Source organism: Heloderma suspectum, chromosome 3 (assembly GCF_057233095.1).
Source record: "Heloderma suspectum isolate Gila_16-S chromosome 3, 16-S_ref, whole genome shotgun sequence".
NCBI classification, from domain to species: domain Eukaryota; kingdom Metazoa; phylum Chordata; class Lepidosauria; order Squamata; family Helodermatidae; genus Heloderma; species Heloderma suspectum.
Window position 1 is genome coordinate 294,539,836 of NC_139460.1, and position 14,663 is coordinate 294,554,498.

General features: G+C 42.3%; 1 protein-coding gene across 2 annotated transcripts in view; it reads left to right on the forward strand.

The window, feature by feature from the left end:
• Positions 1-14,663, forward strand: part of ARHGEF26 (Rho guanine nucleotide exchange factor 26) — a 95,229-nt gene that overhangs the window by 50,734 nt on the left and 29,832 nt on the right. For both annotated transcript variants that reach the window (XM_084847305.1, XM_084847304.1), the window contains exons 7-9: positions 1,498-1,650; positions 3,092-3,221; positions 5,579-5,653. In XM_084847305.1, the coding sequence (XP_084703431.1) occupies positions 1,498-1,650; positions 3,092-3,221; positions 5,579-5,653 (358 nt within the window). The remainder of the gene's footprint in view (positions 1-1,497; positions 1,651-3,091; positions 3,222-5,578; positions 5,654-14,663) is intronic.

Below are 14,663 nucleotides of genomic sequence, written 5' to 3' on the forward strand. Positions count from 1 at the left end.
GAAACAGAGATTGTGGTTTAACACAAACTCTGGTCAATTTACAAATAAGCCAGTTTGAAATCAAGGGGCTTGTTGAATTAACCAGAGAAATTATTTTAACCCTTATTTCTGCTTCAACTACAAGCCAGGATTTGTGGAAAGTGAATCTAAATACAGTAGCAGTTCTTCTCCTGGATGCGAGGGGGAAGGAGGGGGAGTGCACAAGCCCAAGGCTTGTGGGTCATTCCAGGGGGCTCTCTTCATGAGCAATTTAGTATGAAATTAGAGCAGTTTGAGTTCCTTTGTGACAGATGACGTTGTCACCAATCTGTCGCCAACCAACCGCTTCCCTCTTGAAAAGCTGCATTTTCTGAAATTCCTTTTACTCTGACGTTTTCACTGAAAGCGGCTCCCTGGCAGTTTTACCATAGTGTGCCATGCCCCCCCCTGCATTAAATCCTGGGCGTGTCTCTGTGACCTGGCAATGACGTAGTCAAGGGGGTGGAATGCCCCTTTCCCTCTTGTTTCTCCAAAGGAAGTAGTTTTTCCCATTGAAAAAATCCCGAGGAGTGCAGCACCGACCCCTCACATTACTGCAGTAGTGGGGACACTTTTTCACCTTAGCTAGCCTGCTTTTAATCTTTAATATATCCCCTCCTGTGTATGTTTACTTGGAAGTAAGAAATAAATCTCGCACCTCTGCAGTGAAAGGGTTAAATCTGACTTTAGTAACTCGCCCTAGTTACTTTGCTCTTTCGCTTCTCCAGTGCTCTCTGAAATCACTATTATGATATTGTGCTTCTTTGATGTCCTGTAGTTTCTCTGATGTAAAGTCCTTTCTCCATTGTTCTGTAAAATCCCCTCTCCACTTTGTCACTTTATTTCATCTTTTGGGTTCATGGGAGCTTCTCATTGCGAAGAGGGAGAAGGAGAAGGAGAAATGGGGGGGGGGTTGAAGCAATAGGCAAAAATGCACGCGTGGGGAAAAACAGGGTGGGAGCAATAACTCTGCGGCAGATTGCTGGAACGTGGCAAAATTGGGGTGGGGGGAAGCTTTCAGGGGTAGCCTTCAGATGCTGCACTCGAGAACTGGAGATTTTGGCTTCTTCAGTTGCTCTCCATTCATAAGAATGTAGTAACAATGCAATATCTAGGGCATTCTTGGAGGTGGAGGTAGCATTGCAGCTGCTAGGAGCAAACACTGTTTTTACCTTCTGCTGCTACCAGAGACAGGTAAGCACCCACCTCAAATGGAACAAATGGGTTCTATTCAGTTCAGGTTTGCATTTGTTCTGAAATGAAGGCATACTTCAAGATTCAATTTGTTTCAGCTCTGACAAAGGGACGGGTCAAGGCTCTTCTTTGACACAAAATTCATAGACTCTTCAAGTTATTGCTGTGCAGTGTTATAATAAATAATATAGTTATTTGGTTATGAAGTTAATTGAAGACCTCTTAGCCTTTCAGATAACAACCCATGATGAATATGTTTGGTAAATTTGTTCTCTTCCACTTCAGATTCTTTAGAGAGCTTGAAGCAAGGCATCAGAATAACATCTTAATAGACGATATCAGTGATATTGTAGAAAAGCATACTGCGTCAACCTTTGACCCTTATGTGAAATATTGCACAAATGAAGTCTACCAGCAGCGCACACTCCAGAAACTACTGTAAGTAATGGCAGCTACAATTTATATTTTAACAAAGCCATTTTAACACTATTGGAATTGCCAGCAACAGAAATGGATAAGTTCTTATTTGCACAACTAATTATTGTATATGCTTGCTTCTTAAAATCATGTTTAGTTGAACCAGATTAACAAAGAGAGACTAACTACACTACAGTGAGATCTTGGTTCTGCTCAAGTGATGTCTTGTGCTTTTTATTCATTTCACATTTTATAAACTGCTCTTCATCTAAATGGATTTCAAGGTGAGGTACGACACATAAATAAAATTAATCTGCCAATATAAATATAGTACAATAAACATCAGTAACAATTTAAAAAACAAAAAAGGCAAATAAAACCACAAGCTTGCAGAGGCAACATTACCAGTTAAAACGCCTTGGCAAATACCAGAAGTCTAAATCTGGTGCTGAAATGATGGTAATTTTGGTGCCAGACATACTTCTTTTGGGAAGGTGTTCCAAAGTTGTGGTGCCACCACTGAAAAAGCCCTCTCTTTTATAGATATACAATGTACTTCCCATAAGGAAGGCACTTGGAGAAGGGCTGCTAGTGGATGTTTGAGGGAATGGTTCTATTTAGTCATGAGTTCCTCATTGGCAAATGACACCTCTGTATTTTAAATGCTCTGAGGCACTGAATGAAGTTGCAGCTGCTGCACCTCCCACCCCATTTTTTTACTGGTCCTTGCCCACCCTGTCTCTCCCCTAGCATGCTGTGAACGCTGGATGTGCCTGATCTCATCTCATCTAGGAAGCTAAGCAGGGTCAGCCCTGGTTAGTACTTGGATGGGAGACTGCCTGGGAATCAGGCTTCCTGCCTTGAGCAGGGGGTTGGACTCGATGGTCTTGTAGGCTCCTTCCAACCCTATGATTCTGTGATTACAGGAAAATGAAGTTTGCTTCTATGAACCCTGTTTTGCCCCATAGTAGGTAAGAGCAGCTTGATGGATGAAGCAGTGGCTGTAGCTTCACAATGGCCATTTTAGGACAATTCTATATTGTCTTAATAAGATAAGATATGAACAAGCCTTTGTGGTAGGAGCAAACAAACTAGGAAGTCTTCCATTTACTACAGTTTTGTCTGAAGTAAAAAATTGTGGCTAACAGCTTCAGCATAAGTCAGGATATTAAGCCAACTGAATGGAAGACTTCCTGGTTTATTTGCTCACGTGAGTGAAGGAGCACAAGCAAAAGGTGTATTCATCTGAGATATGATTGTCCAAACACTCCCTTTGTGTTTTTGTATATTTAAACTTTAAATTGAAAGGTATAGGCATAGTTTCCAGGAAAGCACCTGACAAACTTAATGTGTTTCTCACAAAAATGCACTTTATTAAATTCTTAATTAATGTCTGCATTAGTGCTATTTTAAAAAATGAAATAATTATTAGAATTATTAAAATAATTATTGTTTTTATTAGAGCTACCAATCCAACCTTCAAGGAAGTACTGTCAAGGATTGAGTCCCAAGAAGAGTGCAGGAACCTACCTATGATTTCTTTTCTCATTCTCCCAATGCAAAGGGTTACACGACTTCCTCTGCTGATGGATGTAAGAACAGCATATATTTAACTCTTTGTCTCATATTCATGTGAGAGTTTAGATATATAGGGCTGGTTTTCAAAATTATCCTTTGGTTGCCATCACCACTTCAGCTCACTTTTTCTTCTGGGTTGTCCAGGGTCCATATGAACAACTTCATTGTTAAAAAGAATTTCCCTACTACAATATTATGGCTTTTGGACAGTACTGTACATTGCACTGTGCACAATAATTTGGAAAGGTCTGAATTGTAGTATCGCAGCCTTCCCTAGGGGCTGGGGATGATGGGAATTTTAGTTCCAACACACCCGGAGGGTACTAGGTTGGGGAAGGCTGTTGTATCCTATGTCTCCTTGCTCAGGCATGTTATTGTTGGAGGAAGTGAGACAAAAGGGGGTGTCAGAAAGAGTGAAAAGTAGGGGTGTCAAAGAGAGAGAGAACAGGAGGTGGCACAGACAGAGAAAGAGCATGAGTGAGAGTGAAGGGATTGGTAGAAAAAGGGGAAAGGTGTGGCCCCACCTAACATTAGCATGTGACCCCCACAACAAATTACCCCCAAGGGAATGTGTCTCTTGAGAGAAAAAGATACCCCATTTCTGTTTTAAATCATCGAAGTGTTTTACAAAGTTTGTTCTTTTTACTTTAAAACCCGATTATAATTCCTGTTTAACAATTGATTAATAAAATAATGTTAACATAAATTACTTAACAAAATAACACATTAATAAACAAAAAGGTAAAATCTAAACTGAGAGGATCTGAGTTGCTCAGGGCCACCCAGTGAGTTTCCTGGGAGATAGACATGTATCTTTTGTCATCATAGCTTTAGTGAACTACGCTAGCTCTGTTATTCATTAAGACGTTTTTATTGTAATTAATTTTGATCATGTCTTTGAGCCAGCAATTCAGGAACAATTATTCTCTTTATTACATTCCGACTGTAAAAACAACATATTACCATGGAAGCGTTTTATAGTGCTTTGGCTTCTTTTTCCAAAAACAACATACTACGCTTCCCTCGTCATTAGAAACATATCAGTGCAGGATGTTTGTTTTGGTGCTGCTTTGTTTTTATAAGTCTATAAAATGTTGATGTAATGATCAGACTCCTTTTATTTTTATGGTGCTTCTCAAAAAGAGAAAATGTTGGATTGCATCTTCTGTTTGATGTAAATATCTAAGAAGCTCTCACACCTGAATTAAAACTTTATGATCAGTTTCTTGTTAGAACTGAACCTGGGCTGGGTGCTCTTCGGTCTAGAAATAGAAAAGAGGCGAAAGAAGTATTAGATATAACTGAAAATGGGTTTCAGGGAGCAGTATCCAGCTGTGTCATTCCGTTTGCATAAATGGCATTGCACTAGCAGAAACTAGGTTCTGAACTATGCGCAAGAGGAGAATCCAACTAAAGTTAGATTTGCACAAGTGCGGTTGTGCAAGCAGTTGTACATTACTCTTGTGCAACCCATTGTGCAACCACTTATGCAACTGCTTGCACAGCTGTTCGTGCAAATGTAATGGGCAACCGCTTGCACAATGCAAAGATTCAGTGGTGCTCCTGTAGTGCTATTTGAGTTTGCAGAATGACACTATTGGTTATTGACCAAGGACTCCTCATTAGATGTGGTGGATCAAAATGATAATTCCTCCCATCTAGAGCTGGCACCAAATTTTGGGATTGTCATTCAGATGAATAGTCCTTTCTGAAGGAAATAACATCACACTTCAGCATATGCTCTTTGGTGCTCTGGTCGTTCCTCATAATTTAAGAAAGTAGCAGATTCATGATGTATTTCAGATCTGCGGTATTAAATGCCGTGTTCATGATCTTTCTATTCAACAAGCTAATAAAATTTCTAGGAGAGCAATCCTATGTCCCCTAGACAGTGTCTGAGGGAAATAAGATGTTTCAGTTTCTCAGCTCCAAGCTCATAGACAGTGCTCCGAGCTTGAGGCTGGGAAACCATGCTCCGTGCCCCCTCCCCTTTGTAGCCGGGGTGGAGAGAACCGCAGTGGCTGCCCCTCTATGCCTGTCCGTGCCCATAACATGGAGCACGAAAAGGGGGTGTTCCCAGGGGCAGGGAGGAGACCATGGAAGCTGTTTTAGACAGCTTTCTATGCTGTCTTCAGCCCCGTTCCCTCCCCATCCCCAAAGCCATGCTTAGATGCCCAAAATCAGGCATCTGAGGAAAACTGCAGGGCAGCCAGAGTACAGAAGGAATCCCTTTCTTCGTGCTTCAGCCACCCCGCATTGGATAGGCGGCTGCCTCTGACTTCAGAGGAAGTCAGAGGTGACCATCTATCTCAATAGGATTGTACCCTAAATATCTTTAAATATCTCTAAAAAGGCTGATTCTTTGTTTCAGACTATTTGCCAGAAAACACCTAAAGATTCACCAAAATATGAAGTTTGCAAACGAGCTTTAAAAGAAGTAAGCAAGGTATGTTTAGATGGCTTTGTTTAGAATGGGTTTGTTGAAAATCTTTATATAACTTTTGAAGCTTTGGCTGCAACCCTATCATGTACACTTACTTGAAATTAGGACTTGTTGAACTCCACGTATATATCAACCAAAACTGCATGTGGCAATTCTATTCTGATTTTTTAGGCATTATATATATGAAGCAGAAAATTGATAACAATGAGTTGTTTGTGTAAAGAGTTATTACATAGATTTATTTCGAGTTAGCATATTGCTTGAAATACCATCAGTATACCATTGTTGTAATGTGAAATGGCCTGAGTCTTCTGGATTGCACTTAACCTGGTAATTGAGACTCTTGCATGTCTAAAGATAGACTGAGGTCTGGAGAAGAAACAGTACTCAAATCCCATGGCATATCCTCCAGAAATGGTTGTGTTAAACTTGATTTTCTGTTCAGGTCATTTATTTGAGCAAAAACAGGATTGCATATAGGAAACCTCAGGTAACAACAAAGGAGCTTTAAATCGGTTGGTGCTGCTTAATTTCTTCACCATTGTGTTTTGAATTGTGTTTTTAATCTATGTGTTTTTATGTTATGTTTCAATTAAGATTATGTCTCTAATCTGGATTTTTTTTTAGCTACCTTGAGTGCCATTTTTTAACAGAAAGGTAAGATATAAATAAATAAAAGTAGATTTAGGGCACAATCCTATGCATGTTTAGACAGAAAAAGGTCCTACAACTCCCAGCACCCCCGCAGCCAGCCATGCTGGTTGGGGCATGCTGGGAATTGTAGGACTTCTTTCTGTCCAGACATGCATAGGATTGCATCTTTACCCTCCAAAACCTATGACTTCATTGCTGAGCCTTCTTGTTCTTCAGCAGCAGACACTGGCTCCTTGAACCTGCTCAAGAAATTCCATAGTTGGTTCTGTTCAATATCATCAAATGTATAGTTCGGAAGTCTCTATTCCAATTGATTATCCATGATGGCAATTATAAACATTTTCACCTTCTGCAGTCTGGATTTGGCCTCCCAGATGGGGCAAGCTGGCAATATATTCAACTGAAGTACTGCTTTGACCCTGAGGTTTGTAGGATATCTGAGATCAGTCAACCAAGATGCTCCTGAGGAATTCTGTAATTATCTACAGCTTCCTTAAAAATGGAATCTGGACCTGAGCATTCCACTCTGACAAAATTCAGTGGCAGAATGCATTCAAATCTATTACGTCTGCAACGTTAACCCACATCTAAATCTCACTAATCTCACCATCTGGGACTTCGTGAATGTTAATGCTGTCGTAAACATGGTACTAATCTTGTCCATATGTTTTGTTGTTGTTCAGTCGTTCAGTCGTGTCCGACTCTTCGTGACCCCATGGACCATAGCACGCCAGGCCTTCCTGTCCTGCGCTCTCTCCCGGAGTGTGCTCAAGTTCATATTCATTGCATCGGTGATGCTATCTAGCCATCTCATCCTCTGCCGTCCCCTTCTCCTTTTGCCTTCAGTCTTTCCCAGCATCAGGGTCTTTTCCAGGGAGTTTTCTCTTCGCATTAGGTGGCCAAAATATTGGAGCTTCAGCTTCAGTATCTGTCCTTCCAATGAGCACTCAGGGTTGATTTCCTTTAGGATGGACTGATTTGACCTCCTTGCAGTCCAGGGGACTCGTAAGAGTCTTCTCCAGCACCACAGTTCAAAGGCATCAATTCTTCGGCGCTCAGCCTTCCTTATAGTCCAGCTCTCACAGCCATACGTTACTACTGGGAAAACCATAGCTTTGATTAGACGGACCTTTGTCGGCAAGGTGATGTCTCTGCTTCTTACTATGCTGTCTAGGTTGGCCATAGCTTTCCTCCCAAGGAGCAAGCGTCTTTTAATTTCATGGCTACAGTCACCGTCTGCGGTGATCTTGGAGCCCAAGAAAGTAAAATCTGTCACTGCTTCCATTTCTTCCCCTTCTATATGCCAGGAAGTGATGGGGCCAGATGCCATGATCTTAGTTTTTTTAATGTTGAGTTTCAAACCAGCTTTTGCACTCTCCTCTTTCACCCTCAACAAGAGGCTCTTGAGATCCTCTTCGCTTTCTGCCATTAGGGTGGTATCGTCTGCATATCGGAGATTGTTGATAATTCTCCCAGCAATCTTAATTCCGACCTCTGATTCATCCAACCCGGCATTTCTCATGATGTACTCTGCATATAAGTTAAATAAGCAGGGTGACAATATGCAGCCTTGTCGTACTCCTTTCCCAATTTTGAACCAATCGGTTGTTCCATGTCTGGTTCTTACTGTTGCTTCTTGACCCTCGTACAGGTTTCTCAGGAGACAGGTAAGGTGGTCTGGTACTCCCATCACTTTCAGAATTTGCCACATTTTGTTGTGATCCACACAATCAAAGGCTTTAGCATAGTCAATGAAGCAGAAATAGACGTTTTTCTGGAATTCTCTTGCTTTCTCCATGATGCAGCGAATGTTGGCGATTTGATCTCTAGTTCCTCTGCCTCTTCGAAACCCAGCTTGTACTTCCGGTAGTTCTCGGTTCGCATACTGCTGAAGCCTAGCTTGTAGGATTTTGAGCATCACCTTGCTGGCATGTGAAATGAGTGCAATTGTGCGGTAGTTTGAACACTCTTTGGCGTTGCCCTTCTTTGGAATTGGAATGTAAACTGACCTTTTCCAGTCTTGTGGCCACTGTTGAGTGTTCCAGATTTGTTGGCATATTGAATGCAGCACTTTAACAGCATCATCTTTTAGGATTTTAAATAGCTCGGCTGGAATACTGTCATCTCCGCTAGCTTTGTTGTTACTAATGCTTCCTAAGGCCCACTTGACTTCACTCTCTAGGATGTCCGGCTCAAGTTCAGTGACCGCACTATCATGGCTATCAGGGACATTCAGATCTTTCCTGTATAGTTCTTCTGTGTATTCTTGCCACCTCTTCTTAATCTCATCTGCTTCTGTTAGGTCCCTGCCTTTGTCCTTTATCATGCCCGTCTTGGCACAAAACGTTCCCTTGAGATCTCCAATTTTCTTGAAGAGATCTCTAGTCTTTCCCATTCTGTTGTTTTCCTCGATTTCTTTGCATTGTTCATTTAAGAAGGCCTTCTTGTCTCTCCTTGCTATTCTCTGGAACTCTGCATTCAGTTGGGTATATCTTCCCCTTTCTCCCTTGCTTTTCGCTTCCCTTCTTTCGTGAGCTACTTGTAAAGCCTCATCAGACAGCCACTTTGCTTTCTTGCATTTCTTTTTCTTTGGGATGGATTGAGTTGCTGCCTCCTGAACAATGTTACGGACCTCCGTCCATAGTTCCTCAGGCACTCTGTCTATCAGGTCTAATCCCTGAAATCTATTCCTCACCTCCACTGTATATTCATCAGGGATATGATTTAAGCCATACCTGAACGGTTTAGTGGTTTTCCCAACGTTCTTCAATTTAAGCCGAAATTTTGCAAGAAGCAGCTCATGATCTGAGCCACAGTCAGCTCCAGGTCTTGTTTTACTGACTGTATGGAGCTTCTCCATCTTTGGCTGCAAAGGACATAATCAATCTGATTTCGATATTGACCATCTGGTGACGTCCATGTGTAGAGTCGCCTCTTGTGCTGTTGGAAAAGAGTGTTTGCTATGATCAGCATGTTCTCTTGGCAAAACTCTATTAGCTTTTGTCCTGCTTCATTTTGTACACCAAGGCCATGCCTGCCTGTCATCCCGGTGATTTCTTGACTTCCTACTTTAGCATTCCAATCCCCTATGATGAAGAGGACATCTTTTTTTGGTGTTAGTTCTAGAAGGTGTTGTAGGTCTTCATAGAACCGATCCACCTCAGCTTCTTCAGCCTCAGTGGTTGGGGCATAGACTTGAATTACTGTGATGTTGAATGGTTTGCCTTGGATTCGTACTGAGATCATTCTATCATTTTTAAGATTGTACCCCAGTACTGCTTTTCCCACCCTTTTGTTGACTATGAGTGCTACTCCATTTCTTCTAAGGGATTCTTGCCCACAATAGTAGATATGATGGTCACCTGAATTAAATTCGCCCATGCCTGTCCATTTTAGTTTGCTGATTCCCAAGATGTCGATGTTCAATCTTGCCATCTCATGTTTGACCACCTCCAGCTTACCTTGATTCATTGATCTGACATTCCAGGTTCCTAAACAATATTGTTCTTTACAGCATTGGATTTTCTTTTCACCACCAGACACATCCACAGCTGAGTGTCCTTTCGGGTTTGGCCCAGCCGCTTCACTCTTTCTGGCGCTACTTGGAAATACCCTCTGCTCTTCCCCAGTAGCATATTGGACACCTTCCGACCTGAGGGGCTCATCTTCCGGCGTCATCTCTTTTAGCCTTGTGATACGTTCCATGGGGTTTTCTTGGCAAGAATACTGGAGTGGGTTGCCATTTCCTTCTCCAGTGGACCACATTTTGTCAGAACTCTCTGCCATGACCTGTCCGTCTTGGGTGGCCCTGCACGGCATAGCTTATGGCTTCACTGAGTTATGCAAGCCCCTTCGCCACAACAAGGCAGTGATCCATGAAGGGGCCATATGTTTTGGGGATGCCCTAAAATTGTGCAGTATTATCTTGGAAGTAGAATTTAGGATTAACCATTAACCTTTATCTGCAGTGTTAACATTTTCATTGAGTTCTTTAATTATAGGCCCTATCTAGGGGTCCACAAACATTGGCTAGTTTTACCTAGCCCATTGACCTCCTCTATTCCCTGTGGCAAGAACTCAGGGAAGGGAAACTCAGTGTTCCGTGTTTGCATTTGAATTGGGGCACAAGTCTGTTGCAGCCTTGTTAATTTGGAAGGCACTACTTGTGCTTCTGCAAAACCAACGCAAATGCAGCCTTGTTAATTTGCAGCCAATATGGAAGGAAAGAACCCCTTTCTCCTCCTCTACTCCCCTAGTTTCTCCTTGAAGGAAAGGAGGGCTGGTTTCAACTTTACAGGAAGCACCAGCTGTGAGGCTGCTGATCAGACCGTTCTGTTGCAGAAGTTCAGTGTTAACTGAGAACTTAGGGGTGGAAAGAAGAGGTGGTTTCTCTCACTTTCCCTTCCTGCAAAGGCCAATCATGTGGGAGAGAAACGACTCTTCCTTTGTCTCCCCCCGCCCCCAAGTCTTCCTAGAGGAAAGGAGCTGTGGTATCTCTTCCACAATCTGATCATTGCTGAAAGTGCAGAGGCGCTCCCCAGATAGCTGAGAGGTGCTTGCCAATGGAAGTTGAATGACTGAATTTATGAAATTTTAGCTAGATTGGCGTATTTAATTATTTACAATACTGATATACCGCTCCATAGCTAGAACAGATTTCAGAGTAGTGAACACAAAATATAAAACAGTAAAAAAAGATAAAACCGTAAAAGAATAAAAAGATTAAAACACCACATTAAAATTATACTTGTTTTAAAAACAATGCCAATAAAAACTGTAACTGATCAATTAAGAAATGCCTCCTGGAACAATGCTGTTTTTAGGAGGTGCCGTAAACAGCGCAGTGTTGGTGCCTGCCTGACCTCCAGGGGCAGGGAATTCCAAAGAAAGGGAGCTGCCATGCTGAAGGCTTTTCTCCTGGTAGACTCCAATTGGGCCATAGGTCCAATTGGAGTCTACCAGGAGAAAAGCCTTCAGCATGTGGAACCAGGAGCAAGTCCTCCAATGACCTCAGTGACCAGGCAAGTTGGTAAGGGAGAAGGTGCTCTCTTGGGTATCCTGGTCCCAAGTTGTTTAGGGCTTTGCACCTAGTACTAAAACCTTAAACCTGGCCCGGTAGCGAATAGGCAGCCAGTGCAGTTCCCTTAGCAAAGGAGTTACATGATGAAAAGGGGCAGCTCCCAACAACAGCCGAGCTGCTGCATTCTGCACTAGCTCCAGCTTCCGGAGCAGCCTTAAGGGCAGCCTCACATAGAGCGCTTTGTGGTAATCCAGTCTTGAGGTTAATAGCGCCTGTACCACTGTGGCCAAACTACCCCTGTCAAGGAGAGGCTGTAGTTGGCGAACCAGACAAAGCTGGTAAAAGGTACTCCGAGCTGCCATGGCCACTTGGGCTTCCAGCAACAATGATGGATCTAGGAGTACTCCCAAACTACGGACCTGATCTTTCAGAGGGCGTGCAACCCCATCCAGAACAGGCAGTGAGCCTGTCTCCTGTACTTGGGAACCACTCACCCACAGGGCTTCCGTCTTGCCAGGATTCCGTTTCAGTTTGATGGCCCTCATCCAGCCCATCACTGAGTTCAGGCACTGGTCCAGTACTTGCACAGCCTCTCCTGATTCAAATGTCACAGGGAGATAGAGCTATGTGTCATCAGCATACAGATGGCACTTGGCTCCAAATCCCCTAATGACTGCTCCCAGTGGCTTCATATACATGTTAAACAACATTGGAGACAAGATGGTACCCTACGGCACCCCATAGCTCAGCTGCTAGGGGGCCAAGGAATGGTCGCCCAATGTTACTCTCTGAAATCGGCCCCGCAGGTAGGAACAGAACCACTGTAACACAGTGCCTCTGATACCCATCCCACGGAGTCAATCCAGGCGGATACCATGGTCAGTGGTATCAAAAGCCAATGAGAGATCGAGCAGAATTAACAGGATTCCTTATAGTTCCTTATAGGCATTTCTAAACACCAAATACTGTGGATTTTTAAAGCTGCATTAGAGCTCCCAGTGTAACCAATAGAAGGGAAATAATGTTGAGAATTGCCAGAAAAACACTGGTGAAAAATCCCCCCACTCACCCACTTCGGCCCTGGCCATGTGTATTCACCCAGGGCTTGGGATGCACAAGTGGCTCGGCAGGAGATGTCCCCGTTGGGCAACCTCAGGATTACTCTGCCTGATTATGGAAGTTGAGTATCTCTTCTTCAGTGGATTAATGGGTCAGAGATATGCTGGATCTTAAGGGGAGAAAACACTTGAGACCTTCATTTCATGTGGTCTGACTTGTTATATCTATTCAAACAGTGATGTAACTATTCCCTTGCCTTTGTCTATGCTGTTGTCATGACTTCCCCGGTCCACCTTCTCATTTATTCTGCTGTTACTGTCTCTTTTTTATATCCACCTTTATCTTCTCTTTTATATATGGTTAACCTGATCAGCAGTCTTATAGCTTCCCCCAGTCCCCCTTTTGTTTGTGGGGTGGATGGTAGGGAGAATGGGTGGGGACTTTGAGATTTTTCCTCTCTTAATTGTTCTTACTTGTATTGAACAACAGCAAAATCAACACATATTTAATAATAAGAAAGAAATGAATATAGGTAAATTTGATTGGTTGAACAATTTTCTTTTTGGAAATGGGCATCTCACCTTTTTAAAGTTAGACTTTGCCTAATGCCATAGGCCAGGGATGAGGAATCTCAGATTCAGGAGCCAAATCTAGCCCTCCTGGAGGCTAAATCTATCAGTTTGGGGTTCCCCAGAAGGCCACATGCTTTTATCCTGACCACTGATTGTTTGGTAGTTTCACAGCTTTTGTGCATTTTTTCCTATTCTAAAAGGTTGAAATGCCTCTCCTAAGGCTTAGTTAATGGCAGTAAGAGCTTTAAGCAAAAATGTGAAGGTATTTTGGCCTCACCCCTTTTGCCTCTGGCCCTGCCACTTTTGCCTCTGGCCCTGCCCACCACTGGAATGCAGCCCTCAAGAGCTTCTCTGAAATGGAATTTGGCCCTCAGCCTGAAAGAGGTTCAGCACCCCTGTCTTACAGTGAAAGTAGGACAGTCCAAGAAGCACCTCTGCATCTGTCATTAGTTGTACTCCCATGATGGTTTTTGTTGTTGTTGTTCAAACTCAGGAAATACAAGCTTAACTGCAACTGGTCTTCAGAAGATACCAGCACGGCTCCTTGCCATTCTCCGTCCCTTCCTCCTTGATTATTAGAACCTTTTTGAAAGAAAGAAAGAAAGAAAGAAAGAAAGAAAGAAAGAAAGAAAGAAAGAAACTTTGGTTTGCGTCCAGACTTAGTGATACTTGGAGTTGACCCACTGAAATCCAAGATACTTCATTAGTACTGATTAACCCATTGATTTCAATGGGTCTACTGTAAGCATGACTAAGTTTGGATCTAATCCGATGAATCTGGGCTGTTCAAGACATGTACATGTTTAGTTAGATATCTTATTAATAACTGAAGTGAAGCTGGCTACTTGGTGATCTTTTGTCAAGGTTTTCCTAGTAAACTGAATCAGATGTGTTGATGGTATACAAGGCTATGAAAGCGATTGTATGAATTAATTGCTTCTAATTAGTGGAATGCAGCCCCCAAGAGCTTCTCCAAAACTGAATTTGATCCTTGGGCTGGAAAGGTTCAACACCCGTACTGTAGGTGTTCCTGACCACCTTGTTATACATATGCATATGCAGATAACATTATTTTTTCTCTTAAAACACTGAGAGTGACAAAAGAGAAAAATCCTACATCTATTAATTCAGACTTGGTTATTGAGGGGAAAGCTCTGCATGCTGATGTTGCAGTGTTATATTATGCAGCCAATGTTGTCAGGGTTTCCTCTGGGAATAGTAGGGTGATGTGCACAGTATTCAGACTGGAAAGGGAAGAATAAATGGCATTTCCCCTGACTAGTACTGTTTTACCCTATGTGGATGCCACTAAATTATCACTGATAAGCATAGACTTTTATCCTTGGCTCATAAAAATGCTTCTGATGGTTTGCTAACAGTTTGCCAAATAGTTCCCAGGCAAAAGATACCCCCAGGGCCTTTTTAAAAAGTCTTTATCTTCATCTTCTCCAAATTACTCATTACTTGCACTGAATTCATTGCTACTGAAGGGAGAAAATAGCTTAATATGCCTCCTACACACAAAATTGCTAGAAATAGAAATTGCTAACATAACTGCTTTCTTTCTTAGTAACTCCAGGTGAGTTTTTTCTTCTTCTAGAAAATAGGCAGGAAAGGTATATATTTTTTTCAACCAAGGCATATATAGACAGGGCATATATAGAAATAACTTGGTTTCAACGGTAAGTATTTTTAAAAAGATGTCAGT